Source organism: Eleutherodactylus coqui, chromosome 13, assembly GCF_035609145.1.
Source record: "Eleutherodactylus coqui strain aEleCoq1 chromosome 13, aEleCoq1.hap1, whole genome shotgun sequence".
In the NCBI taxonomy this organism is placed as follows: Eukaryota; Metazoa; Chordata; class Amphibia; order Anura; family Eleutherodactylidae; genus Eleutherodactylus; species Eleutherodactylus coqui.
The window spans coordinates 46,633,369-46,661,255 of NC_089849.1; the positions used below are offsets into that span (position 1 = coordinate 46,633,369).

The 27,887-nt window shown below is 45.7% G+C and overlaps 1 protein-coding gene across 1 annotated transcript; it reads left to right on the top strand.

The window, feature by feature from the left end:
• The first annotated feature begins 3,443 nt into the window (after positions 1 to 3,443).
• YWHAB (tyrosine 3-monooxygenase/tryptophan 5-monooxygenase activation protein beta) lies at positions 3,444 to 26,520 on the top strand. Its single transcript, XM_066587330.1, has 6 exons — positions 3,444 to 3,601; positions 16,081 to 16,382; positions 19,779 to 19,902; positions 21,642 to 21,805; positions 22,880 to 22,975; positions 23,938 to 26,520. The coding sequence occupies exons 2-6, from the start codon at positions 16,089 to 16,091 to the stop codon at positions 23,992 to 23,994; spliced, it is 735 nt and encodes a 244-aa protein (XP_066443427.1). The 5' UTR covers positions 3,444 to 3,601; positions 16,081 to 16,088; the 3' UTR covers positions 23,995 to 26,520.
• Positions 26,521 to 27,887: the final 1,367 nt, after the last annotated feature.

Consider the following 27,887-nt stretch of genomic DNA (forward strand, 5'->3'; position numbering starts at 1 on the left):
TGGGGTATGTAGAACACAGCGCTCCAGCTGTGTTCTGCATACCCCGCTCGGAGCGCTCAGCTGTGTAACAGCTAAGCGCTCCGAGCAGAGAACAGCTGGAGGCAGAAGACAAGCGACCATGCTTGTCTTCTGCATACCCCGCTCGGAGTGCAAAGTGATTGCTCAAAACTGTCAATCAAACTGCCGTTTCAGCGATCATCTTACCCTCTAAATGCACACAATGATTATCACGTAAAAGTCACTCAAAAGACATCTTTTGAGAGATAATCGTTGCATCTCAACCAGGCTTAATAGAGTGAATGTAAGCAACAGTTGTTCCATGTAAACTCCGTCACCAACTGAGTCATGAGGGATAATTTGTTCACTACTCCCTAGGATTCAGCTCACCTAAAATACAGTTACTACCATGTTTCCCCAAAAATAAGACCCTGAGTTTTATTAATTTTTGCCCCAAAAGAGGCACTAGGTTTTATTTTCGGGGCTGTCTTATTATAGTTACCTAGCAGGCTCGGTCCAGCTCTCTCCCACTGCTCTCTGTAGCTCTGGCGCAGTTCCTACAGTCCCACACACGATCACTTCCTGGTTCAGGCTTTTAAAAATCATAAAACAAAGCGATGGCTGTGATTGGCTGAGCAGCGATCAAAGAACCAATCACAGCCATCGCTTTGTGAAAGCAGGATTTATGAATTGGCTAAGCGGCTCAGCCAACTCATAAGTCCCACCTCCACAACATGGTGGCTGTTGATTGGTTCTTCGAATGCCGCCGCTCAGCCAATCAATGCAGGACTCGAAGAACCAATCACAGCCATTGCTTCCTGGAGGTGGGATTTATGAATCCCGAAAACCAGGAAGTGATGTTGTATGAGCAGCCAAGGACTCCGGGAACCAGACCGGAGTTGTGGAGAGCAGCAGGAGGGACGTGGACCGAATCAGCTAGGTAATGTATTCCTTATTTTAAAAATGTAATTTAACTAGGCTGTATTTTTGGGATAGGGCTTATATTTCAAACCTCCCTGAAAATCCTGAAAAATCAGGCTAGGACTTATTTTTTGAGGGTAGATCTTATTATAGTCTGGTGTAAACAAGTAATTATTGAATTTCAATGACTAGCCAATAAGGCCGGAATCACATAAATGTATTGAAAAAACGCTGCGTGAAACGCTTTACCGCTGTGTGAGCCGGCGTATCGCCACATATGGCAGTGATTTTTCACTATGCACGACTGCGTTTCTCACACACGCTGTCATGCGCAGTCTTAATTATTTTATTTTTTAATATCCCGCTACGTTGCGTATAAACACCACACATACGCATTATAATTGCGTATGTGCAGCGTTTATTACGCACCCATAGAGAACAAGAGGGTTCTATTGCGCGTAATACACGGTAAAATAGAAGATGCGTTCTTTTTTACGCACATATTATACGCAATGAATATACGCAAGTGTGAATGGATCACTGAAAATCAATGTACTTTTATGGACTGTACTCATCACGTACATCGCGCGCGGAATGCGCTACTAAATTACGTTCATGTGAGCCTGCTTAACTGTGCAGGGGGGAATGCGCTTATTCAGCGTGCGCCTCCCACTGAAAGATGATTGGCTCTGCTCTTTTTGAACATTTTGCCCTAATGCTCATTGGTTGCCAAAACACATAAATACGTGTTGAAAGCCTCGACTGATCAGGCATTGAAAGACATAAACGTTCGATTTTTCCTTCACACTCGTGGTTACAAATTGCGTATTTCGCGGGCAGAAGAAAATCGCAGCATGCTGTATTTTGCTGCGGACGGCCTCCTCTGAAGTCAATGGAGGTGTCCGATCCACAGCCCATACGCAATAAAAATTGTGTATGGGCTGCGTGTACCCGCATCCTCGCTTTGCGACGGCGGGGGAAATACAATGAAAAAAAAAACAAAACTGTACTACAGATGACCGCCGGCGAGCCGCCGTAGTCGTCCGCAATACAGAGAAACCAGGTACGCAGTGTGATCAGTCGGCTCACAGCTGGAATCCGCTGCGGGCCTCTTGCATGTTGAATCCGACCCGTTCGTATCAGCAGCTCCCATACGCCCGTGGGAGCCCTAAAAATAACGCCAGCTCATCCGCCCGGAAGGATGCCCGCCTCTTGTAGGGTTCAGTTGGAAGAAAAAAAACAAACCCAGATGATCCAATGGCTGTAATAATTGGCTTTATTATGACAAATCTAATCCAGGCATGAGACCGATACAGCACGCCATACAATGCGTTTCAGTTCGAAACGCGGCGCTTAAAGTGCTTTTAGATGGAACGATTACCATTCAAGTGAGCGATAATTGTTCGCTTTTCTTCATTTTATGCGGGCCTGAGTATCATCGTTGGGATGTTCGCTTATCGTTTTGTTTAAACAACAACCATTCGCTCACACGGCCGTAAGTGTAAAATGCCGCGGGGCTCCCGTAGCGTTTTACAGCTGTGATCCCAGCCTCCTGCGTTCAGCCGCGTATGGTGCCGATATTGTACTGTGCATAACCGCGCTCACGCACGCAGTCCTGCGCAGTCCACCTGTTTCTATTGTTCATATTTCCCGCGCCATTGCTTAGCAACAACACAAATACCCGCAGCCCATATGTCATGTAATTGCGTACGGGCGTGTGTGTATATATACGAACAATGGTCTCTATCTTGTGTATATACGTAGCAAAATAGTATACGCTGCGCTCTATTTTGCGTTCACGTATTGACACGCTAATGTTAGCGGATCTGTGTCAGGCAATGTAATTGATTGGCTGTGGCCTGCCGCGTATCACACGGGCGTGATACGCAATACCAATACAGTCGTGTGAGCCTGGTCATAGTGAATACGAACGCGCTGACGATGCATCTGCCTGTCTAAGCAGGCGGCACGAGAGCGAACACTGACACTGCGCTGTCAGGCGATAATCGGCTCGGCTATAGGGGCCCTTGGACGTTGCTGACTGGGGGCCGCACGTCGTGTGAAACGTGTCAGGGACGGGTTATGGCCTTCTCTCCTGTTTGGATTTTGTCATAACGCCATTTTTTATGAACGCGGAATGGTTTGTGTTATAGCTGTATGTAAATGGCGCTTCGCCGCTTGTGGTTTATAAGACAAGACACCCGTGTACGATTTATTTTGCAATTCTGAGGTAATTTTTGTGCAAAAACCAGTCCTCTGCCCGATTACTGGCATGCAGGACGACAATGGCCGAGGATTATGGCAGAAAATCTCGTCTAGAACAAGTAAGAACTCCTCAGGAGTCTTTCATTGCCAGCAGGCGCCATTATCCAGGCTTCAGCACAGACACTTCTCCCCTTCCCGCCCAGACGTTACTTCCTCCCCTCTCCCGCACTGCTGCACCCGATGACGTCACTGCGGTTGCCCTGGCAACAGTGAGCTCATCCTCCCCCCTCCTTCTCTGCTCCCGGCAGCCGCTGGTCCCGCGTTGAGTGGCGGGTGATGAAAGGGGAGGAGCTTTTAGGAAGCGGAAGTGGCGGCCAGAACGGAAGTAGAACGGCATTGAGTCTGCAGAAGGGACGGTGAGGAGGCTGAGCTCGCTTGGATTTACATCAGTACGTTATCCCCGGACGGCGGTTCTCAGGTGCGGATGCTTGTGAGGGGCTCCGAGGCGGGAGGCGGGGTGGGCGAGGCACGGGCTTCCGGTTAGCTCAGTCAGGGCTCTCAGGGAGCCGCTTCATACAAGGGCGGGGATGGCGTCGGCCTGCAGCCCGTCAGGAGCAGTGTCATCCACCTGTCAGCTCATGTCTGCCCGGCCGTCTGCTCACGTCACCCTGCTGTACGGCAGCTCGTGTGCTGTCATGTCAGCCGTGTGCTGTGCCTGCCGCCGTCCCCTCCCGGAGGAGGTACATGGTCGTGTATAGAGGACTGCTCTATATAATCTGATGATATATTTATACATATCATCCTATAATATATATACAGCAGTTATATGATATATTTCATCACTTATATCCTCCCCAGTGGTGACCAATATATGGCCTTTGGCGCATGGGAGGAAGGCCTATGGTCGTACTCGCCGGTTCCGTCACCCCTCCCCCTCCACGTTGATTGTCACTTCCTCTTGCAGCAATGATGTCACCAATGTGAGACGGTGATTGGCAGCCTGTGTCACTGGTACCAGTGATGTCATCGCTGCAGCAGGAAGTGCGGATCAGCGGAGGGTTCGGCCCGTAGTGAAGGGGAGTATGGCGTATTATGTTTTTCTGTCACTTTGAGCCAGTTTAAAGATTTTTATTTGTTTCTAGGTTTTTTCAATTTTTATTTTTTTCCTGGATAAGCCAGGACCCTGCCTCATGGTAAGTGAAAGGGCTACTCCAGGCACTTGCTACCCCGTTTCCCTGAAAATAAGCCCTACCCTGTTTTTTCTTTGGGGGAGGGGGGCACTACTTGAAATATAAGCCCTAGCTACATTATATTAAAATCCAGTTCATTACCTGGCAGGCTCGGTCCTCATCCCGCCCGCTGCTCCTCGGGGCTCCGGCAGGCGGTCCTTGGCCACGCACAGATTAGGGCTTCCTGGTTACGGGATTTATAAAATGCTCAGAACCAATCAATGCAGCGCTTGATGAACTAATGCAATGGCTGTGATTGGTACACCCAGCGCTGCATTGATTGGCTGAGCGGCAGTCGAGAACCAATCACAGCCATCATGTTGTGGAGATGGAATTTATAAATTGGACAATCAATGCTGTGACTCAGCTAATTTATAAATCCCGCCTCCACAAAACAATGATTTGATTGGTTATCGAGTGCTGCTAAACCAATCAATGCAGCGCTCAAGAACCAATCAGAGCCATCGCTTCCTGGAGGTCGGATTTATAAATCCAGTAAACAGGTAGCAATCCTTTGTGTGCGTCCGAGGCCTGCAGGAAGCATGCTGGAGCTCCAAGGAGGAACGGGAGGGACCTGGGCGGCGCCTCCTAGGTAAGTATAATAAGGCCTCCCCTGAAAAAAAAAAGGCCTAGTGCCTCTTTTGGGTCAAAAAGTAATACGACGGTTTTATTTTCAGGGAAACACGGTATTCTTAGGTTGATTGGCTGGGGTCCACCTCCCTGGATGCCCGCCCATTGGCTGATTTTCCCGCCTGCTGTTGATGCAGCGGAGCCAGGAGCCAGCATCGGCGGTCAGAACCGGAAATGTAATAGATGGCTCTGATCCATTTTGATTTCCGTGGGAGTGAAATCATCCATCTACATTCCAACCCCTGATTACTGATGTGGACGTCCGGTACCGCCTCACTGAGAATCAGCTGATCGGCGCCAACCCCAGTCGATCAACTATTGATGAACTATCCTAAGGATGATCGAATATCCCTTTAATTACTGTATATACAGATCTCCAGGGTTTCCCTTCATTTAAGGTGGTTTTCTGGGACCCAAAAAATAATCTAGAGGCAGGGCCCTCAATTCAGTGTGATGTCACTATGGGACAGTGAGGCATCCACACAGGGATGACAGCGGGGGAGCACGGGACCCCCTGTTCACAGGATCGGAGGGGGTCTCAGCGGTGAGGCCTCACAATTGCAAGTCATTCTCAACTATGTGTATATGGGAAAACCTGTAATTCTAGTACAACCCTTTAAATGATCCACATTTCTATCCCAGGAGTCCCAGTCAGGTTATACGCGGGATGGGCATCATTACCAATGGTGAAGTCTGATTGGCTGAGCAGTCACTTGCACAATGAACCACCTGTGACCGCTGCAGCTTCTTCAGGGTTCGGTGTAGACCGAGACTCTTGCTCTGGACAGTCGAACCTTTAGGGTGCGTTCACATGTTGCAAAAATTCCGATATAGATCTGCAGCAAAACCGCAGGTTAGAATTACGGCTACAGCAGATGATCTGCAGCGGGTTTTCCCTTCTACATATGAACAGGATTCCTTTCATCACATTCACTTTATTAGTAAACTTTCTACTGTAGAAATACGGCATTGTGTAAACACACCCTTAAAGGGGTTTTCTGGGTCTTTGGTGTTGATAAACCCTCCTCAGGGTAGGTCATGAAAATTTGGTTAGTGGAGGGCCAATCGCTCGGGATCCCCACCGATCCGTTGAACAGGCAGCACTCAGGTGAGCGCTGCGGCCTCTTCTCAGGCATGTGACGTCACATTGACTAAATGCGGCTCAATGCCATTCAGGTGAATGGGATTGAGCTGTAATACCATTCAAAGCCACTATACAGTGTATGGAGCTATGCCTGGTATGGACTGCGGCGATGGCGGCACTCATGTGAACGCTGTTACTTGATTGATGGGGGTCCCAAGCGATGGACTCCCATTGATCTGACCAATATCTCAGGAAGCTACTCTAAAAAGGTGCGTACTGCTTCTTTAGTATTCTTTTCTCCCCATATCATTTTTTTTTTCTTCAGAATTTGTTTAAATACTTAGACAAACGTGACCTTCTAAAGAGTCGGAGACCCCTTATAGTGATGGTAATCTACAGCCGGACACTTTGCACACAGTCTGACCCTTTCTGTCGGCGGTCACACTTGTACAGGACCTCTTACAACCTTGTAAAATTGACATTTGTCATCAGTTGGGCTCGTATTGGTACGAGGCCAAACTGTGGGGTCGCTAATAATGTAGATATGTAGTGACTCCAGCTGCAAAATAAACTATCAAATATTATATGTCTGATATTATACTATTTTGCTACAGTAAACTTGTTATTGCTAATTATACATAAGAGCCGCATGCAGACTGACTTCTTCTCAGGGTGATAAACCCTCTTACAGGATGCCACGAGTGACCCCTTCCTCTACGGTAATACATCCATGGCTTTACAGCTCTTTATCGCTGTATTAAAAGGTTGTTGCATAGTAGAGAGAACCATTTTTAAAGGTTTATCAGGACTGAGGGCCCTTTTACATGGCCTGATAACTCTCAGATTATTCCTGGATGGCAGGTAAATGCTGCCAGTGACTGGACAAACGATAGGTGGGGAGGAGGATGGAAGAGGTCCTATTTAGAATCCTTCTTCATGAAAGGGATTCTGCCATCAGGTTCGCAGGTAGCATGATCCTGGGACAGGTATGCCTATTGCCCCGTGTATGTCTTACTCCGACATGCTGCAGCATTTCAGAAAAAAACATACTTTGAAGTTTGACTTGGGAACGGAGCTCTGAGTCACGGAGATGGGCTGTGCCAGCTTCGTCCTGGCTGTAGCATGGAGACGGGCGGCTCTCTTCACTTTTGTGTTAAGGGAGAGAGCTATCGCTCTACATGCTAAGGGCAGGGAGGTGGCGGTGCAATCCACCTCTGAGTTGGAGCTCCATTCCCAAGTTAAACTTCAAAGTGTTGTGTTTTTTTTTTCCCCCAGAATGACAGATATAGCGCAACTGGCATCCTTGTCCCAGGTTCATGCTGCCCACAGTCGTTCGTTCAACAGCCATGTGTGACCCCCGTCTTCTCCATATACAAGAACATTGATGTGTTCAGGGAGGTAAGCCACAGCCAGACAGTTCTGGTGACGGCTTATCTCCCTCCTGAGGAACAATAGAATCCGGGACGTATATAAGTCATTCAGGCCACTGTCATGGACAGTTTTGTACATCTAGTGCGTATGGGAACCCTTAGCCACAGCATAGAACTGCAGAAAGGACCCCTGGAGGACCCAGCATATTTTTGTACTACAGTCTATTCATTTAGTTAAAGGGGTTGTCCAGCGCCAAAACGGGTTTTTGTTTGAAACCCCCCCCCGTTTGGCGCAAGACAACCCCGATGCAGGGGTTAAAAAAAGAACACCGCACAGCGCTTACCTGAATCCCCGCACTCCGGTGACTTCTTACTTACCGGTTGAAGATGGCCGCCGGGATCTTCTCCCTCGGTGGACCGCAGGGCTTCTGTGCGGTCCATTGCCGATTCCAGCCTCCTGATTGGCTGGAATTGGCACGTGACGGGGCGGAGCTACACGGAGCTGGCATCCTGCACAAGCGGCCCCATTGAGAAAAGAAGACCCGGACTGCGCAAGCGCGTCTAATTTGGCCATTAGACGCCGAAAATTAGGCGGGCTCCATGGAAACGAGGACGCTAGCAACGGAGCAGGTAAGTGAAAAACTTCTTATAACTTCTGTATGGCTCATAATTAATGCACAATGTACATTACAAAGTGTATTAATATGGCCATACAGAAGTGTATAGACCCACTTGCTGCCGCGGGACAACCCCTTTAAGGTCTGTGTGATGTATCTTCTCACCTGTGGTGGCAGAGGAACAGATTACAGCTGATCGCGGGGGATCCCCCTCAACTTAATATTAAGGGGCCCTTCTCATCACCAGGGCTATCCAAAGTAGACTGCCCCTGTCCATATTCAGTGAAAGTGGGAATTCCCATCTTTGTCAAACATGACTACTGAGATGGCAACCCAACTGCTGCTCCACCGGGGTCTGGGATTACGGAAGCAGCCGACCTGTCTGTTCTATAGAAGTGAATGGACGTTAACAGTACAGGAGTTAAGGAATGGAAATGGGGGCCAGCATCTATCATAAATGTAGGCGGTGGGAATACCCCTTTAATGTCGCACACACGAGGGAGCGTGATGTTGGTTCGAGAAACGCGGATCAATATGACGCTTGTAAAATTGTAATGTTCATCGCTGAGATTCTTTCACAAATCACGCCGCATTCGCAGTGAACACGGGATTTTCAGTGGGATGAATTAAAAATTGCATCGGCCTCCCAGGTACATGCCAGTGATCTGTGGGTATCTTTATGGTTCCCACTCCCCGTTGGAAACGAGGGGAGAGATTTCTGCGCACTCGCAGAAAAATAGGACATGCTGCGAGAGAAATTGCACATGTAAATAGTCCCATAGACAACAATGGCGCCCATTTCAGTGCGCCTCGCAACGCACAAAACATGAGTGAGAAACTTGTCCGTGTGACTGAGGCCACATTCACACGGGCGAGAATAGGGCGCATTGCAATAGACAAAACACGCCTGAATATGAATTTGAATGGACTTATTCCCATGAGTGTGGGACTATACAAGGACACTAGTGGTCACAAGTCCTGGCAGCATAATAGTCATGGCTTGGTATCACTATGCATCCGGCCATGGGGAACTTTCTGTTTCCAGGCTTTTGCTTGTAAAAGCCTGTTAGGACACATAGCGCTGGCACGCCCAAAGAGAAGCCTGGGTGTATTTCCATCCGCAGGCACAATATACTGGCAGACAGAAGTATCCCACCAGATTTCATCAAAGTGAATGTGATTGAGTTGCAATACCAGACAGTTCAACAGGGGGAGTTGTTTCAGGAGAGAAATCGGTTCCACCCCCATTCTGTTTCCTAATCTCATGCAAGCCCTTTAAAGGGGAAGATCTCATCAGGAAATGGCCTACTATAGAAATCATCAGTTTTGTGTTGAACACACTTTAACAGAACTTTTTTCTTATTTCCAATTACTATATTAAAAAATAAAATCCTGCATTCTTCCCACTGACCAGAGAGGCTGCTACTAGTCTGCCCCCTCCTGCTCTGTAGAGAAAGCTTTGTCACCGCCGTCTCGCTGACATCACAAGAGGTGACGCGTGTCGATAAGGGTCCTTTTACATGGCAAGATAAACCTGGGACAAGTGACGGCGTGATCGTGTGTATATATATATTCCGCTTGGCGTGCATTTACACTGAAGTCACTGGGTAGTCTCGCTTTGATCGTACCCGCCTCCAGTCCGCCCTCCTGCCACTTCCTTCTGTTCAGCCGATTGTTACCATGCCTGTTTACACAAGAGGATTTGCAGATGAACGATTATTTTTTGGTCTGCCTGAAAGTTCCAATTGGTGATAATCTAACGATTTATCGCTAGTCTTGCGCTCGCTGCACACTTTTACACCTGACCATTAATGTGTAAAATACTGGCACCATTATTTGCAGTGTCATAGAGCTCGAACACAGGATCCAGCATGCATCTTGTTCTGGCATGTTCCTCCTCCATTCCTGGCCAGTTTTTGCACTCTGGCCTGACCTTGTGGAAGGAGGCCACTGCCATTAATACTTCTGCCATAAAGGGATGTACTTGGTCTGCATACTCATTAGATAGGTGGTACATGACACAGTAACAACCACATAAATGCCAGGGCACAAGTACCCACAGGCACATTGCCCAGACCAACACACTCTCTCCACCGGTTTGTCTTCTTCCCATGGTGCATCCTGGTGCCATATCTTCCCCAGGTAAGTGAAGCACACACCCAGCCATCTGCATTATGTAAAATAAAACCTGATTCATCGGACCAGGGCACCTTCTTCCATTGCTCCTTAGTCTACATCTGATGCTCATGTACCCATTGAAGCTGCTTTTGGAGGTGGACAGGGGTCAGTGTGAGCACTGACTGGTCTGTGCCTACATGTCCCCATATACAATAAGCTGGAATGTCCTGTGCGATCTGTCACCTTTTTACTGGAGCAATCAGTAACGTTTTCATCAGTCCATGCTACATTAGCTCTTCTGTGGCCCTTGTTATGAATTGTCCTTCCTTGGACCCCTTATGGTAGGTAGTAACCCCTGCATACTGGGGACACCCCACAAGACCTGTCCATGTGAAGATGTTCTGACTCAGCCGTCACAATTTGGCCCTTTTTAGACTCTTAGATCTTCACACTTGTACTCTTTACCTCCTTCCCACACATCCACTTCAAAAACTGACTTCACTTGCTGCCTCGTATATCCCACCACCTGACGGGCAGCATTTAATGATTCCTAATGTTAAGTCATGTTCACACAGGACAGATTTGCTAGAGATTGAATTTTCACATCGATAATCTGCAACTTTTAGGGCTCCTGCAGGCTGGCGAGATTCAAGGCACAATATCACCCTCGCAATGCCTCTGAAAACCCCTGGATGCGAGGTGTTTTCACAGGGAAAAAGCCTCTCATGGCAGCAGGGCTGAAGGAATCTCCTGCCGTGGCTGTCACAGGCGCGGCGGGAGATGGCGATCTTCCCCTATTAAAAACTTGTGGAAACCCCTGGATGTGAGGTGTTCATTTGAAAACAACCTCCCTTCCCTGCAAGGGTTCCCTTCATCCCTGCCATGGCTGTCACAGCCGTGGCAGGAGATCACTATGTTCTGTCATTGTTTTCAATGGGGGAAGATCGCTGAAGGAATTCCCTGCTGCAGCCACAGCAGGGGATTTTGATGTTCTCCCATTGGTTTCAATGGGGCTGGTGCTGCTGTTGCCTGCCCCATTGAAAACAATGGGTGATATCGCCAAAAGAACATGCTGCGATTTAGTTCTCTGCGTTGTGATGCAGAAAAACATCGCAAATGTGAATGAACCCATTCAAAAGAATGCGTTTTATATTTGTGCGTTCGCAACACACAAATCTCAAACTATTTTATCACTAGTATAAAGGAGACCTTCTAGTTGTAGCCAAGTGGATGAGACTTCCAAGATCTGTCACACGCTGCGGACAAAATCTGCAATAAATCTGTGGCAAATCCTGTGTTTTCACAGCAAAATGTGCTGCACGTTTTTGCAGAGAAGACCCGCAGCTTGTAAACATACCTTTTAGGTTAGTATTCTCTGAGCAGCACTGATGCTCGCGATTTAGCGCCAATTGCCGGGCTGTGCGGAAACTCATAAGGTAAGCCTGGCAATTATGGCTAAGGTGCGAGAGCTAGTAGTCTGCTAGCCCTACTGGCCCGCTTACTCCACCTGTCAGCGTTGGGCTGGGTTCACACAGCTGTCCGCAGGTGGCGCCTGAGTCGGATGGCACATGGACACTTCTTACAAGCCCTGCACATCTGCATGACCTATTATGAGAATAGGATATGAGCGATGTGTTTATCATGGGCTGCAATGGGTTTGTGTGCTGTTCGTGGAACGCATGGTTCGACTATAACCGATGGGAAACTGTCCCTAAACCTCATCTCCATCCCTGTGCGGCCGTCTGGTGCCTGATGCTCTGATGTGGAGGCGCTGTGGTCAGATGACTAATTGTCTGCATGTCACCAGCAAATCCTCTCAGGGCCGGTCCTGCTAATTACATTTGATCCACGGTATACAAATCCATGGCCTAAAATGACAGATCCCCACACAACGATAAGAGGTTTGTGTACTGGAAGTACTTGACTCCCAAGATTTCCTCTTATGTGAGACATCAATGGCATTTTACATCCATTTATCAATGTTTCAGTTTTCAGACTGAAGTGGAGTTAAACCGGCCTCTAGCCGGGAGCTCAGACCTGGTATGTAAGGCATTGCCTACAGGGGGTGATTACCTGCTACACTGCTCAAAAAATACAATTGCTGTGCTTACCCTGAAATTGCTTAAGAAAGGCGCATTCTTCCTCCGAAACGCGTTGCATGCCTTTGATTTATTGTGGTTTTTTTGTTTGTCTTTTTAAAAGGGGTCCTTTTACCTCAGTGGTTTTAATTAATAAAACCTATATTTGTGGACTATATCTACTGGTGGAGACTTCTTTAAGGCACTTCCATCAGAAGCTCAGTGAGCGTTTTTTTTAAATTGCCCTGAAATTGGCACTGTAACACAGGCGTTAAACACTCGCATACCAGTACCCTATAACGGTTGAGCAATAGCCGTTAAAGGGGCTGGAGGCGGAGTGGTTGGGGATCTCGCCCAGCTCCGGTCTCAGCAGACTGGAGTCGCTCAAAGATTTAGGGACTCCTGTTAACAGCCTGACAGTCACTATTTTTAGTTCTACTATTTCTCGCTCAGTGGCCTACTGATGGTCGCTTGTACACTGGACGACTATCACCCGAGTTTTTTAGTCCTGCTCCTTTAAGATGTGACATCCACACATGCCGTTGCAAGAAGGTTCGCAGTGTCTTGGCACAATCTCAGCATAGAACTGCTACCAGGACACGGGCCATTATACAAGAGCTGTACATTAACCCAGCATCAGGGCGCATTAGAGTGACCTATGGCTATTGGCCTGCATGTTTCTGACTGCCGTGTCAGAGGGTACATTCACACTAATGTATATTGGTGTGGATTGTAACGCAGCACCATAGCAGATTTCGCTCTATCAATTGAAGGTGTGAAGTTGGCTGTAGATCCACATAAAAGATTTTGATACAAGTCTTGTGCGATGTGGCAGCTTTTTAGCTGAGCACGAGTAGGACAGTGCTGTGATCAGTGGTTCTAGTTTAGGTACAGTAGTAGTCTGGGACACACCCCTCCTCTTCCTTTGCAGCCTGAACCATACAGGGGTGTGTCTACTTCAGGTTAGGCACTGTAGGTAAACTGCAGTCACAGATCCCAGCTCTGTCCCAATAGTGCTGACCTAAAAGCAGCCATTGAGTGAGATTTGAGAAATAAAATCAGGTAATCGTCCCCTATAGGTACCCACTGGGGAGTTGCATTAAAAAAAAAAAAACCATGCCTACCTCCAAGTGCCCAAATATAAAAAGTCCAGTCCTGCCGCTTCTCCAGACATGTCGTAGGACTTCTCTGTGGAAATAAAGCTGCGTGCACACGGGGGAGGATCTGCAGAATCCGGCCCTGGCAGCAGTGGCGTCCGCGTACCTGTCTGTCTCCTTGTGTACCGCTGATGGTCTGCATGACTCGCCATCAGACATGTGCAGTACAGTTGTTTTTGTGTTTAAACTGCTTTTCCTGCGTCATCGCCTAGCGATGATGCAGAATCCGCAAACTTTCTGGAAGGGCTGACATCGCTGGGATGACAGTTCTGTGTAAAAGGGCCCGAAGTATGAAAATCACATTCCCCGACTCAGCGTCTTCCTGTAAGCACACAACTTTAGTTTATGGGACTTGTGACATCTGACAGGTTCATTTTTTTTTTTTTTTAATTTGTGACTTTTTACTGTAAAGTAACAAGACAACTAAGCGACATTCAGCGAAGGAAGATCCAACAGCCATCGGACAGACTTGTTGTTCCATTTTAAGCCAGGGAATGTAATAAATGGAATAATCTGTACTCACTGCAAGCATAGAGTTGATTCCCTGGCTTAAATAAAGCCAAAAGGCCCATTTACACAAAACGATGATCGCTGGAACGATGGTTTGAGTGACAGCTTTGAGCAATCATTTTGCATAAACTATTAAGTAGCTACTCAGCAGTGCACAAAAAGTGCATGATGGCCGCGTGTTTAGACGCAACGATGATCGCTCAAATGATCGCTTTTTAGCAAGTGGTTTTTTTGGTTTTTTTTTAAGCAATCATCGCTCCGTGTAAATGGGCCTTAAGCAGCACCAAATAGACAAAAGTGGCCCTCCAGGCCTGGGAGACCCAGATGGCCGAACCACTTCTGACTAAACTAACTGATGTACATTCGTATGCAGCAGTAGTCTAAGGCACTCTATGCTGCTCACATGGACAGCATTGGTTAATCAAAGCAGATGTAGTGTCTTAGACTACAGCCTCTTTCACATGGGCGACAGGGATATCATTGCAAGAAAATCACAGCAATATCACAGCTGCGTTCTGTGCTTCCTGGTCGGGGGGGGGGGTTCAAAAATCCCGCCTCAAGGAATCAAGGAAGTGCTGGCAGCCGTGGCTCAGCCGAGCTCTGCAGTGATTGGCTGAGCTGCGGCACTCGATGAACCAATCACAGCCATTCAATGCGATGGCTGTGATTGGCTCATTGAGCGCTGGAGTGATTGGCTGAGTTGCGGCAGCTAGCGCTTCCTCAATGTGCGACTTTTGAACTCTGACCAGGAAGCGCTGGCTGAAGACATTTTTTTTTATTTATTTTTTTTTTATGCGCTAGAGCTTATTTTAGGGGAAACAGTAAGATTTCCTACTGATGCGATGCAACACAAAGGAAGAGTCCATAGGGAAACAGAAGTTACAAAACCTAAGAACTCACAGCATGCTGATATTCAGCATGCCACATTTTTTCACCACAATGTAGTGGCCTACAAAACATCACTAATGTGAGAGAACCCGCTGGAAGGCATCGGCTTCACATACATGCGATTTGTAGCACTGTCACACCGCGAGAAAATTGTGCAGATTTTTTTTTTTCTTGTCGCCCGTGTGAAAGCGGCCTAATACACGGATGCAGTGGGTAATCATGAGAAGCTGGTAATCTTTGTTTCTCCAGGCTTGGTGGGTTGCTTTAAGGGGCTTGCTCCAGTGGACTTCAGTTGCCTGTCTTTAAGGGACTCTTCCAGCCACTTTTGAGCCTCCTGAGCTTAATTTATGGACTCGTAGGAGCAGACTTTGTGATTGTAGGGACATGTGTGTTGTACTTGCCTTTCCCGCTGTGTACCATCAGCCACGGCTGCAGTGCAGACTACATGGTGCCCACACAGAATGGGAGAACTAGACCTCTGTGTGCCAAGTAGCTTGCTTTATTCACTGGCTTTGACAGTGCAGTTTAGCTTATGGGGCTCAGAGGCGCTCACAGTCCCATTTGTATCTCTCATTTGCAATCTAGGGAGAAATACAAAGTAGTAATTGTGGGCTTCAGTAGTTCAGCACTTCAGTCCTGTGGTCCTTCTCTCTAACATAGTGTTAGTGCTGCCCCTTGTGGTTTAAAATCACAAAGCAGCTGCTTTAAAAAGATATTCCAGCTTTAGACTTTTCGGCATATCCACAGGATATCTGATATCTGCCCCTGGGCTGTCTGAATATGGTGGTCAGGAGTTGCGGAAGCGGCTGCATAGCGTATCTTACACAACAGTGAGTTACAGAAATAGCGAAGTACGGCCCCACTCCACTGTGTCTGAACTCCCATGCAGATAGGTATTGTCCTTGTAGCCATGTTTGACCAGGATGGGAATATTACTATAACCTTCAGACAGCGCACTGTAACACATAAGGGGTTATAAAGTGAACCTGTCGGGTCTTTTCTGCCACTCGATCAGGATACGATGGAGAGAGGCAAGCTGAGCGCAGCGACATACAGGTTTATATGAGCCCTGGCAGGACTCCTAGGAGACACGCTGAGTCCTGACTACTGCAGAGATCCGGGAAAGCTGTATATAACAGTGGAGTCTGTTTCCAACATGCCTGTGTTCACACTTGGACAATTTTGGTAGAGCGTTTCCCTGTTACTTGCTTCTCATTGCTGTTGCATTTCTCCTCTTAGAATGTATATTAAGAACCCAATATTTTGTTTCCAACAGATTTCATCATGGACAAGAGTGAACTGGTACAGAAGGCCAAACTGGCTGAACAGGCTGAGCGCTATGACGACATGGCTGCTGCCATGAAAGCTGTGACTGAGCAGGGAGGCGAGCTCTCTAATGAGGAGAGGAACCTGCTGTCTGTTGCCTACAAGAATGTAGTAGGTGCCCGCCGGTCCTCTTGGCGCGTCATCTCCAGCATCGAGTCAAAGGCGGATGGCAATGACAAGAAGCAGCAGATGGCACGAGAATACCGTGAGAAGATTGAGGCCGAGCTGACGGACATCTGTACAGATGTTTTGGTAATATGCTATTAGATATGGATATATTGTCTGTAGTGAAGGGGCAACTCAGAGTCTCTGACCAGCACCCAACCTGGGCGGACCTCCACAACTTCTCACATTGTTTGCCATAATAGTGACAAAACACAAACTCATGCCCAAAGTTCTTTTTGTTCCCTTAAAAAATAAGATCCGTGAAGATATGCTATATTAAAGGGATGCACCTATTAGGCTGTAATTACACAGACAAGTGCAATTTTCTTATTTCACACGGTCCCCATAATAACATGTTAAAATGGATTGAGTTGCATGTAACTTCGATCCTTTTTTTTTTTTTTTTTTTATGCTACCATAGAAATTGAGTGATTCTTGAACAAGAATCATACAAAAATAGGACTTAGGCCCAATGTCTACAGGCAAAATAGAATTAATAAAACTGCGTGGGTCTTCCGCACGTGTGATCCACGCAGATAGGGAATCATTGGACACGGGCAGGTAATTAAATACCTGCAGATGTCGTGTTTTTTTTTTTTTTTCTCCGCACGGACGGCCCGGTGGCGTCCATTGAAGCCGTCCGGTCCCACGGCACACCCGCAGCTGTTGTTGTGCTGTGGGAAAGCAGGAGTTAAAAAAAAAGTGCGCGGCACATGCACGCTGCCGGCTTGCCGAGCACATTCCCCGGGCTGAAGAAAGAAGTTCCGTCCGGCGGAGGGGAACCCTATAGCATCCAGACAGGTGTGTGTGTGTGTGTGTATAAATATTTTATTTTATTTTTTTTTTTTTCCCGTCCTCATGTCTGCAGGAAAGGAGGGACCTGCTGCAGGATTCAGCACGGGGAATCCGTGCGGTCCCGAATTTCCCCGTGAACATGAGGCCTTAGTTTTTATTTTTATTTTTTTCTTCAAAGTCAGACTGTCAGTCCTAGAGAAAAATTGTGCATGTGCTAGTTAACCCAGATGATACCCGTCAGAATTCACAGAGGAAAATCGCCCATGTGAATATGTTTTAAGATCAAGGTTAAAGAAGCCAAAAGGGGCACAAGTGTATCTCCTAATGTATACAATACCCAGGAACTTTGGGGTGTTTGCAGTGCGCATTTGACACATGCATTAGGAAAGTCCCCAGCATTAATGTGAAGGATCCATAGGGCCGAATACACCTGTTGGAGGCCAGAAGGGTGTCCATTGGGCAGGTATACTTCTGTCAACCACTCCCAGACACGCCGGGCTGAGTTTCTTTCCTGGGATGGGGAGGGGTGTTAAGAATAAGCATGTTCAAATCAAACGTTCCTGATGGATGTTTTGAGCGGTTGGGCTGCTTCTAGACATTAAATTTGTCTTCTGTTACTAAGCAACAGTCAAGCCCTATCTGAGAGCAGCACCAAGTTGTGACAGACCCTGATTTCAGCGCTGGCGCTTCTTTTTTTTTTTTTTTCTCCCTTTGCAGTAGTTTCCCTAAAATCGCTATCGGCTATATTGTGAGCCCAGAACTTGAGTCCTCTCTGTGATTCGTACGCATATTGAAGTCTAAACCCACTGCTGATTGATTCTCCCTGTGCACAGTATTGGGAGAAAGCTGTCAATTGGCTTGTGACTACAAGGACTATATGATTGCCTTTTACTACAGCTGATACTGTTATATTAATAAAACTGTAGCAAGGAAAAAAAGGCTCCCTTCACATCTGCATTCATGGATTCCATTCAAAAAGCTAGAAAATAGCAACGCAGTCTGTCATCTACCAGGAGTAAAACCTATTGAAAGTCAATGAAACCTCTTTGTGTATGGAGGCAGATTTGATGCAGATGATTCTGCACCATATAGTACGGATCCACCACAGATTTCACTTCCTTAACTGAAAGCAAGAAATCTGTGGTGCGTCTGCACCAAAGTCCATAAAAGGCCTTCAAATTCACCCTAAGGCTGCGTTCAAACATAGCAGGAAACTCCATGTTTTTGAACAGCAGCAAAATCGCATGTGGATTCTAATTGAAAAGAAATATAAATATATAAAAAAGAAAAAAGGCCAAGTGTGAACCGGGCCTAAGGGTTCTTATCCACGACAGTGTTTTCACCGCGTGTGATAAACAGTGAATGGAGTCAATGGACTTTTATTGTTCCATGCACATGTGGGTGTAGCACTTTGTATTGATACTCATGAGAAATAGATTGCAGCGTGCTCTATTTCTCTGCATACCGCGCAGTGTGAGCCCTATACATCTGTATAGGCTGCGCATGGAACGCTGTCCGTACGCAATACATTACAGATGAGTGGGGAAGTTTAAAGGGGGAAGAAAAGGCGCACTGCGTTGTGGCAATGCCCACCCATACATGGTGGGTCTCTGACTACAAGATAACAGGCTTGTAATGTACATGTTAAACAAGCTGGCTTCTGCCTTCGCCTGCTATGAGGGGTGCCAGCAGGAATTGAACAGTCCTGTTGTAAAGTCCTCGTGATGCAAGAACTTCTTTGGCCGACTAGTGGTTAATCTGTGCATATTCCGGTTGCTATAGAAATACTTCTGCTCTGCATCTTTTAATAGCATTTTGCTCGCTATTGGTTGCATTCGGCGTTCAGATGGAACTAGTATGCATCCACAGCAGGGGGATTTTTTGTTCCCAATGAACATTTTAACTAGATTTTGTATTTAAATACAGTCCTTTCTCCACTTTTGAATGTATGATTGACCTCTGGAAACTGATTATTAGATCTGTGTTGAGGTTTTTCCCACCATCCTCTCTGATTCTAGATCCGGGATCTGCACCTTACAGCTACAGTGTTAGAAAAAGCAGCACTGATGTATATTAACAGACCTCATTCACTTCTGTGGGAATGTTACATAAGATGTTGTAGCATGTCAGATCACCCAATATCCCGCATTGAGGGGGGGGAGGAGGTGCATATTAAAGTGTTGCTCTAGCTTCTGCACCTTGTGTATGAAAGCATCTCTAATCTAGCCCCCCAATACCACATTTAACTGTGTTGTACTTTGTATCGAATATTTTTTTGTTAAAATTCTTTTGGAAAAATTTGCGACCGTTGTATTTATTTTTTTTTTCAGTAGTACCATTTTGTTTAAGGAACCTTCTACTGCATACATTATATCTGTTGCTCAGGATCCCAACTGGTTAGCTGCGCCGACCACGGGTGCCCACACACAGGTTTGCAGCTACCTCTCCATACCCATGTGGGACCCAGGCTGAAAACTATATTGTGGTGATGGGCAAAGTTCCCTGGTGCAAGCTGCGACTGACTCCCAGGGTGACGTCACATTGTGACTTGATCTTAGACTATTTTTTGCGTTGTGGTTTGCCATTGCCTTCCCCAGTCCTCTTTTTACCCCACCCACCCTTTACTTATTGGTGACCTAATGTACTATGAATAAGGAAGTTATTGACTACTGACCTATCTTTTCACAGGAACTTCTGGACAAGCATCTGATTGCATGTGCAACAAACCCAGAAAGCAAGGTGTTCTACCTGAAAATGAAAGGGGATTATTACCGGTACCTTTCAGAAGTAGCCAATGGTGATCAGAAACAAGGTAAGGTTCTGGAGTAGCATGTGTTCTGCTGTTAATTTACATTATACCAGTGAAGAATTGCAGTCCTCTTATGTTGACAACACTAGAGCCCCATTTATACACACAGATGATCGCTCGACCAAAACTGTCAGTTTCTGGCAAATTTTGCATTAGCTACAATTGGGCTAATCAGCCTATTAGTATTTCTGCATTTTGAAACCCAATGCTTTGCTCACTGTAATGAATGAGGTGCGTGTTCAGCACTGCTGAAAACACAATGTGGTTACCGCATTTTTTTAACCACTTTTTCAATTCTGGCGTTATCAGCTTTCTTGACGGCATTTATAACTGTGCTGAAAACACATGTCAATGCAGCGTTTCCAAGCGCATGTGAGAGTGGCCTTAGAGTAAGTTCACATGTAGCAGATTTAGTGTGGAATTTTGCAGCATAAAATCGGCACCAAAATCTGCATTGAATTCCATATCAGAATCCACAAGCACCGGTGTGAAATTGACGCAGATGTTGACACTGATCCTTAGGAAACCGCATGCGGTGGATTTGCAGGAGAGTTGACCCTTTTAATTGAAGGGGGTGAACGCACCCTTGTGGTTGGTTCACATGTACCTCATTCGCTGTGGATATTGGTGCAGATCTGCAGCAGAATCTGCCCTTTAATTGAATTCAGATTGAAGGGGTGAAATCTATTGCAGATGTGAGGCAAAGCGGCTACATGTGAACGCATCTTTAGAATGTACCTCTAGAAAAGAACAGACTGACACTTCCACAAATCTGTCAAGCGTGCACATATCCAGTGTAGAAGTACCAAAGTCTCTGTGGTGGTAAATAATTGGACCCCAAAATCTGAATTCTGAGCCTATCGACTCCTACAAGGTTGATAAATGTAAGCTACTTGCTCCCCCTTGTGGCCACAAAGCTGAAATGAACTGTGTCAAGGTGACCCGGGGTACAGTGCATGGCTTACTTCCTCAAGGCCTGAAAAAAATGTAAATGCTTGCTGACTGTTCTCTAGCTTTACTATATACTCTGTAGCACATTATCTTAGATAGCATAGGTGACTTATTATTGAGAACCAGGAAATTGATTTATTTTTTTGCTTCAGCAACAGAAAAAGATTAGAGTAAGTTTTGGGAAAGGTGAAAGACTTCAGTTCAAAGATCTGAACATGTGATCCCCTTTTCACATGCTGTACACGAATGACTGTCTAGGATATTGGCCACTGCAAGTGAATAATCACTGTTCAGTATAAAGCCCCATTTACACACAAAGATGATCACTCAAAAGATAGCTTGAATGACAGTTTGAGCGATCATTTTGCATAAACTACTAATGGGCACTAATCCTCATTAGTAGCTTATTAGCTTCATTTGCATGTAAATGAGACTCCCTTCGCTGCATGCAGATAACAGCAGGTGGTCTGTTATCTGCTTAGTCCCTTTTGTTCTCTTGAGGGACAGCAGCTGAAAACAATGTTAGTGCTCCCCTGGAAAATCGCAGCCTGCAGTCCCTGCTATCAGCTGGCCAACCGAACAATGTTTTTTATGCTGAACTAAAAATCATCGTTTTGCAGAAAAGCAAACAATGGTAGCATTTACACGCAACGAACCACAGACCTTTTTTTTTTTTTCTCATATCCACATCTAGATTGACAGGTTATCAAGTTGTCATGTTTTGAAGGATCACTTGTGATCAGATGGACAGCAGTATAGGTGCATGGACTAACGCCTTCTTTTCTCTGTAGGTACTGTAGCCAACTCTCAGCAGGCCTATCAGGAAGCGTTTGAAATTAGTAAGAGTGAGATGCAGCCAACGCATCCTATTCGACTTGGACTGGCCCTAAACTTCTCTGTCTTCTACTATGAAATTCTTAACTCTCCGGAAAAAGCCTGCAGTCTAGCAAAATCAGTAAGTGTTCAATGCAAACTATTCGCTACAGTTCATGCTTAACTGTTTGATTTTGCCTTCTACTATGTTGCTTCAGTTACAGTTTGACAGTTGGCACTATGGTACTATCTTATTTATGTGCACCTTTAGTGACGAGTGAACTTTTCAAAGTTTGCTTCTGATGTTCCAGCAAACTTTGGCAAAAACGTTTGGGTTGGACAAATCGAAGTTCACCAAAACTCTTAACTGCTGTATAGGTGCTATAGGGTTTTTATGGCTCTTGGACAATGTTTGGACACCAGTGTTCAGGGCTAGTGGTTGAACGAACCAATCCAGTAAAAACTCTGTTTCGGGTAGAACATTGCTAAAAGCTCTGTTTTGGCTGAACCAAACGTTAGTAACATTTGACCTAAAACAGGATTCCACTGGTTTGTTTGCACAACACTACTTGTCACGTAAGGCCCAGTTCAACTCTGCCATTAAATTATGGAATACTTCCTTGCGTACAAAAAAAATACTGTGCTGTTTATAGTGCATTTCATAACTTTTGGAAGGGCTGCTGTTTCTCCTGATGGAGAGAGCCAAGTAGGCATGAGAAGACTTATAGGCCATGCAATGCTATCTGGGAAATTTGGTATGCAAATGGGAGATGGTACGGTGCCTTTGCAGTGCCACCTATTGAAAAGCTATACTTAGTTATGTTTTATAGGGCAAGTTAGAAGATCAGATACAAACTTATCTTCCAGTAGGTGGCGCTGCAGTAGCTTATTACCATCTTCTATTTGCATACATAACTTCCTGTTGTCCTACAGATTAGCACCTGACACTGGCTCCCTACCCCCAAAATATAAAAACCGGAGACCACCATAAGGTAGAAATGAGTTATTAGAGACCATGATGTGTTGAACATGCTTTTTGTCTCAGACCGGTGTGGGTATACGTACGTGCCCTCTCTGTTTGGCCATAGCAAGTCTTATCGGAGGTAGATGTCTCGGTGGCTGGCTGCTTGTTACTGAAATATTCGCCTTTCAGACAGACCGATGCTTCATTTTGTGTCTTGCAAGTGTTTAATAGTGAATAACTTTGTCTTCCCAGGCATTTGATGAGGCGATAGCTGAACTGGACACATTGAATGAGGAGTCCTATAAAGACAGCACTCTTATCATGCAGCTACTAAGGGACAATCTTACAGTAAGTAGAATCCCTACTTCCTGCCAAGTGCCTCTCAAATAAGCGAAATATATTAGCCTTTCTAGGTTGTATAAATTGCTTGAGCTTTTTCGGATGCAAGGCTATCGTCTAATCTCCACCACCAATGGTTAAGCTTATAGATAAGATGCTGATTGATTCAAAGATCACTTTACCGCTTGTATAGCTGGAAATAGCTTTTATTCTGACTTATCAGACCTGCCATTGTATCCACTCTATCAACAAGCAGCTACCACATTATACTCATGCATAACTATACCGATATGAGTTAAGTTCTTAAAAAGATTAACAGGGTTGTATCAAGATTAAAAGTTATCCCCTTGCTTCTCGGAGGAGGGGGGGGGGGGGGGTCTTGCTACAGAGATCACCACCGATCCTTAAAACGGGAGTACTGTGTCCACCATCTTCCTCACTGTTTGCTTACTGCACCTCTTTAGAGGGAGGAGGAGGAGACTGGATGGAACAACTATTGTGGAGTTGCACTGCCAATTCATTCACTTTCAATGGGACTGCCAGAGATGGCTGACTGTGCATGCTTAGCCAGTGCTCCATTCATTCTGATGTCCCTGTAGTGGGAAGTGACCCCCCCCCCCCCCCCTCCCAATTGGCAAAAATGCTAATTGAATAGAAACCGAATGGACCCCACTATAGCCATGCTGCTTCTGCCTTAGGACAGACAGTTCAGTTTGGCCAGCGGTTGCAGATTTCCTGCTTCCTGAGCCCATCAAGATAACGGAAACTCCTGGCACTGATGTGAACGAGTCCTAAGAACAGCCCGAGTGGGATTGGGCGAAGACTGCACTGTGGCTGCGAAGCTATTCAATTGGCTTTGCAGTCATTATGAAAACACAGCAGTCATTGGCTGGGAAAAATAGATTTAATCTTAATTGTTGAAGTCGCGTCACGCCATTGTAATAAGTACTAATACACGATTTGTCTTACAGCTATGGACTTCAGAACACCAGAGCGAGGAGGCTGACAACGTAGAGGGAGACAACTAACAACTGCCACGCATCCAACTTTTTTTTTTTTTTTTTTCCACTGTCACTCTGTATTGTATCCCCCTCTCGTGCGACCAGTAAATAGAATAGTACATCGACTTTCACAACCTCCGTGTAGCAGAATAAATTGTGGATATAAGAAAAATTTTCAGGTGTTTTACCGGACAAATACATTCTAATACTTCTGTATATATGATATATCTGTTCTCATATATCATATATAGGATTTAAATATGTAATTATGTCTTTTTTTAACTGAACACTGTGATTACGGGGTTTTGCTAGTAACATTCTAAGTGAGTATCTCCCCTCCCTCCCCATTACAACCTATTTTAGGACAAAAAGTCGAAGTACAATTCTGCTGTACCTGTCTTACAGGATGTTGGTGACCATACTGTAACCCCCAGGGTGGATTGGGTTCATTCCATGGTGTTTTATTCCTGTATCAATGATCGATTTTTGATTGAGTTAAATATTACATACGGACCTATAATTTGTCAGCCTGAATATAATTTCTTTTTTTTGAACACTTAATCATATAGAGTTTTTCTATTAGTGTGATGGACACTTCTTGCCACTTTGTGTTTTAAAGGAAAATTTACAAATTATGACATCAGGGGCTCAAACAGAATATACTGTAAATTACAACTATATTGGTAACTATTATTCGTAGCTTAAAAAAAACAGTGTCAGAGTCTGAAAAAAAACAAAAAAAACAAAGTGTACGTGTAAGGTCTTCCCATCATTTATGTTGTGGAGTATCTTAGAAATCTGGTCATCTTCTCTCCTCCTTGCCATAGTATTTTAACTGTTTACATTTTTTTTTTAATGCAACCCATTGTTCTGCTTATAACTGCTGGTGGTTGGTCGGTTCTCCTTCTCTCTATCCCTTCATATTTTTTTTTTTTTTTAAAGAGGTTGCCGTCCTAGATGTAAGAAAATCTGATTAATAACTAGTCCTAAGGCTGTTTTCTGGTATCGACGCCTCCCTGTAGGTTAACTGAATTGAACTGTGATTTATGATACACATTTTACTGCAGTTGACCCTCAGAAGGTCCAAATGTTACAATACAGCTGCGTTTATAGATATTAGAAATGGTCTTCTACAAAGCGGCTTTCATCTTGCTGTGCTATCCAGACAATACCAATCCAGTGCCGAGCATCATATGATGCTCGAAGCTTGGGTCTGGAGACCCGCGGTCAGGCCAGGACACTCTTCCGAAGTCCATACGTAAAACAGAGGCACAAGAAAGCTGTGTAGTTAGCCCCTTAGATCTGCCTGTTGCTAGGGACAGAGCTATTGCCTTTTATGTGTATTGTCAGCCAGCGTATCCCTAGAAAGCAGTTTGTCAAATTCCTCAGCTCGAGGCCAAAATTGGCTGGGGACGGAAGGTTTGACAGTTGTAAATCCTATTTCTTTGTCCAGACCCAGAGGGTGACTTTAATAAATGCTTTCAAAGACTAACAAAGATGGCCGCATTGCTTCTCTGACTACCTGCTGCACATGGTGCATCAAGAGTGACACACTCCAGCATCATCTGCTTAACATGCAGACTTCTGAAGGGTCCTGGTTTGACCACGGGTCTTGGACCTGAACTTGGAGCATCTTATGATGCTCCGAGTTCGGAGATCCGCGACCAGGCCGGGGGCCACTTCAAAAGTCTATACGCTAAGCAGATGGCGCTGTAGACAGTGTGGACAGGCCCTAAGACTTATGGCCGCCTACTAATGCGCAGTAGGCATCAGGTAGTCAGAGGATTGGTGTGGCCATCTTTGTTTTGTCCAAGCCTGGAAGGTCGCTTTAATCAGATTTTTGTTCTAAAGGCGATGAACCTCTATAGTATGATCTTCTCGGTGCATGATCCAGTTTGAGACTTTTATTTTTCACAACCATCATTTTTAGTTTTCGTTCACCGAATTCGGGAGTCTTTCCAATCTAAGTTATTCATCACCAATATTGTAAGCATTTACGCAGTAAGACGTATATCTATGCCATCGGTTGTTCAATCTTATTAACGCGCAGAGTACTGTATTTAGTTAGTCACTGTTCAGGCTGTCACAGCGTCATTCCGACTTTTTACATTCCACCCGGCTGAATCTTTCTCAGTGTCTGTCCGTCTGTCTGCTTCAAGGCGAAAAAAAAGAAGAAAATCCATGCACTGATCTTTCAGTCTCCGAACAAGACGTACAGTTAATACTTGCGCTTTATAAATGCAGTAGTGAATGTGGAACTGAGCCTGTCTGTATATCTGGTAGCTCTTTATTTTTTATTTTTTATTGTTTTTGGCTTTGTTTTTACTGACCAGTATTCTGCCTAAAGGTTTGCTTCTGTGTTGGTTTGATTACCTAGCACACACGTGGTTGTGAAAAATTTAGTCTAGCGCAAAAAAAACAAAAAAATTTAACAAAAAAAATGGTTATTGATGTACTCAAATTTGTGTATGTATTTTCAACAGTTCTAGTTTCACCCTACACAGAATAATCAGGAACATGTAACAATTCAAGCAAAATAAATAATCCATGTTACCTGCGTTTCCTGTCGTATTCTATGGTGGTGAATAGTGCTGTATGTTCACCACAAGGGGACGGGGTCATTATACGGGGTGCTGCTTTATGAAACTTCACTGCGTGTCCACAGGATATACCGGGACTGGAAACCACCTCTATCGGTAGTCCTGGCGCCCACTGCATCGGCCCAGCTGAATGCGGTGGTTGGGTGTTGGTATGTGCACCCATGGTGGAGAAAATGTGGACCCTGACCACAGAAGTCACTCGCTGGATTGCAAGGAGTGGGTTTCACTGTGAAAATTTACACCATTTCGGCAACAATTGGAGCGGGCCGAGACCCCAGCATCTGCATTATGTCTACTTTCTGCTGCAAGTTCTATCCACTAAGTGAATGAGAATCTCCATTTGCTTATGTTGTATTGTACATTGCTGTAGGATTTCGGCATGAAATCCGCAGCCTAAGGCTGGATTCAGACGACTGTATATCGGCTCTGTTTTCACGCCGAGCCGATATACGTTGTCCTTGTCTGCAGGGGGGGGGGGGGGGGGATGGAAGAGCCAGGAGCAGGAACTGAGCTCCCGCCCCCTCTCCGCCCCTTGCCACTATTTGCAATAGGAGGGGGTGAGACGGGTGGAGCTAAGTTCTGGTGCTTAGCTCTGCCCCTGTCCTGCCCCTCCCATTGCAAATAGGGGCGGGAGCTCAGTTCTGCTCCTGGCTCTTCCATCCCCATTTTTTTTCTTGTTTCTCCCAATGGTCTGTGTTTAATCTGCAGCTCGTCCAGTTTCGGGGCGTTTTGCTCATCAAAGGCAATGGGTGTGAAAAACAAGGAATGCGCTTGCATGGCATATATATGCACTCCTTCCTCCATGCACCCCATTGACACCCCAATGGGTGTTTTAAATTACCTCACTTATACCACTTTTTTTTTTCTTTGCCGCCTGTGATTATACTCCGATGACGCTTGTGTTGATTACACAACAGAAGCTGATCTAAAACACACTTGGTGAAATCAGTTTTTCACAGACAAAATTGCACTTGCCTGTGTGAATAAGGCCTTACAGAACAAGCTGCCTCGCCCCAAACTCTGCTTTGCAGTTATAGGAATGGCAAAGCTCTAGCAATACTTCTGTAAGTCACTGATTTTCTTTGGGAGTTACAGAAGCAGCGCTTTCTGCTTACCGGTTTCCGTTAGGGCTGGAAGCCAGAATATGGCACCGTTGGTGCCCGTGTTCAGACAACAGTCCCATATAACCGCAACTGTGCTCAAATGACAATCAGCAGTACTTGCAGGTCCTCTGCCACATGATCCACCGCTGTAGTACCGCCAACCTCCCAGTGTTTGAAGACTTGTGACCGCTGCAGCATCACCACCAGTCTTGAATCG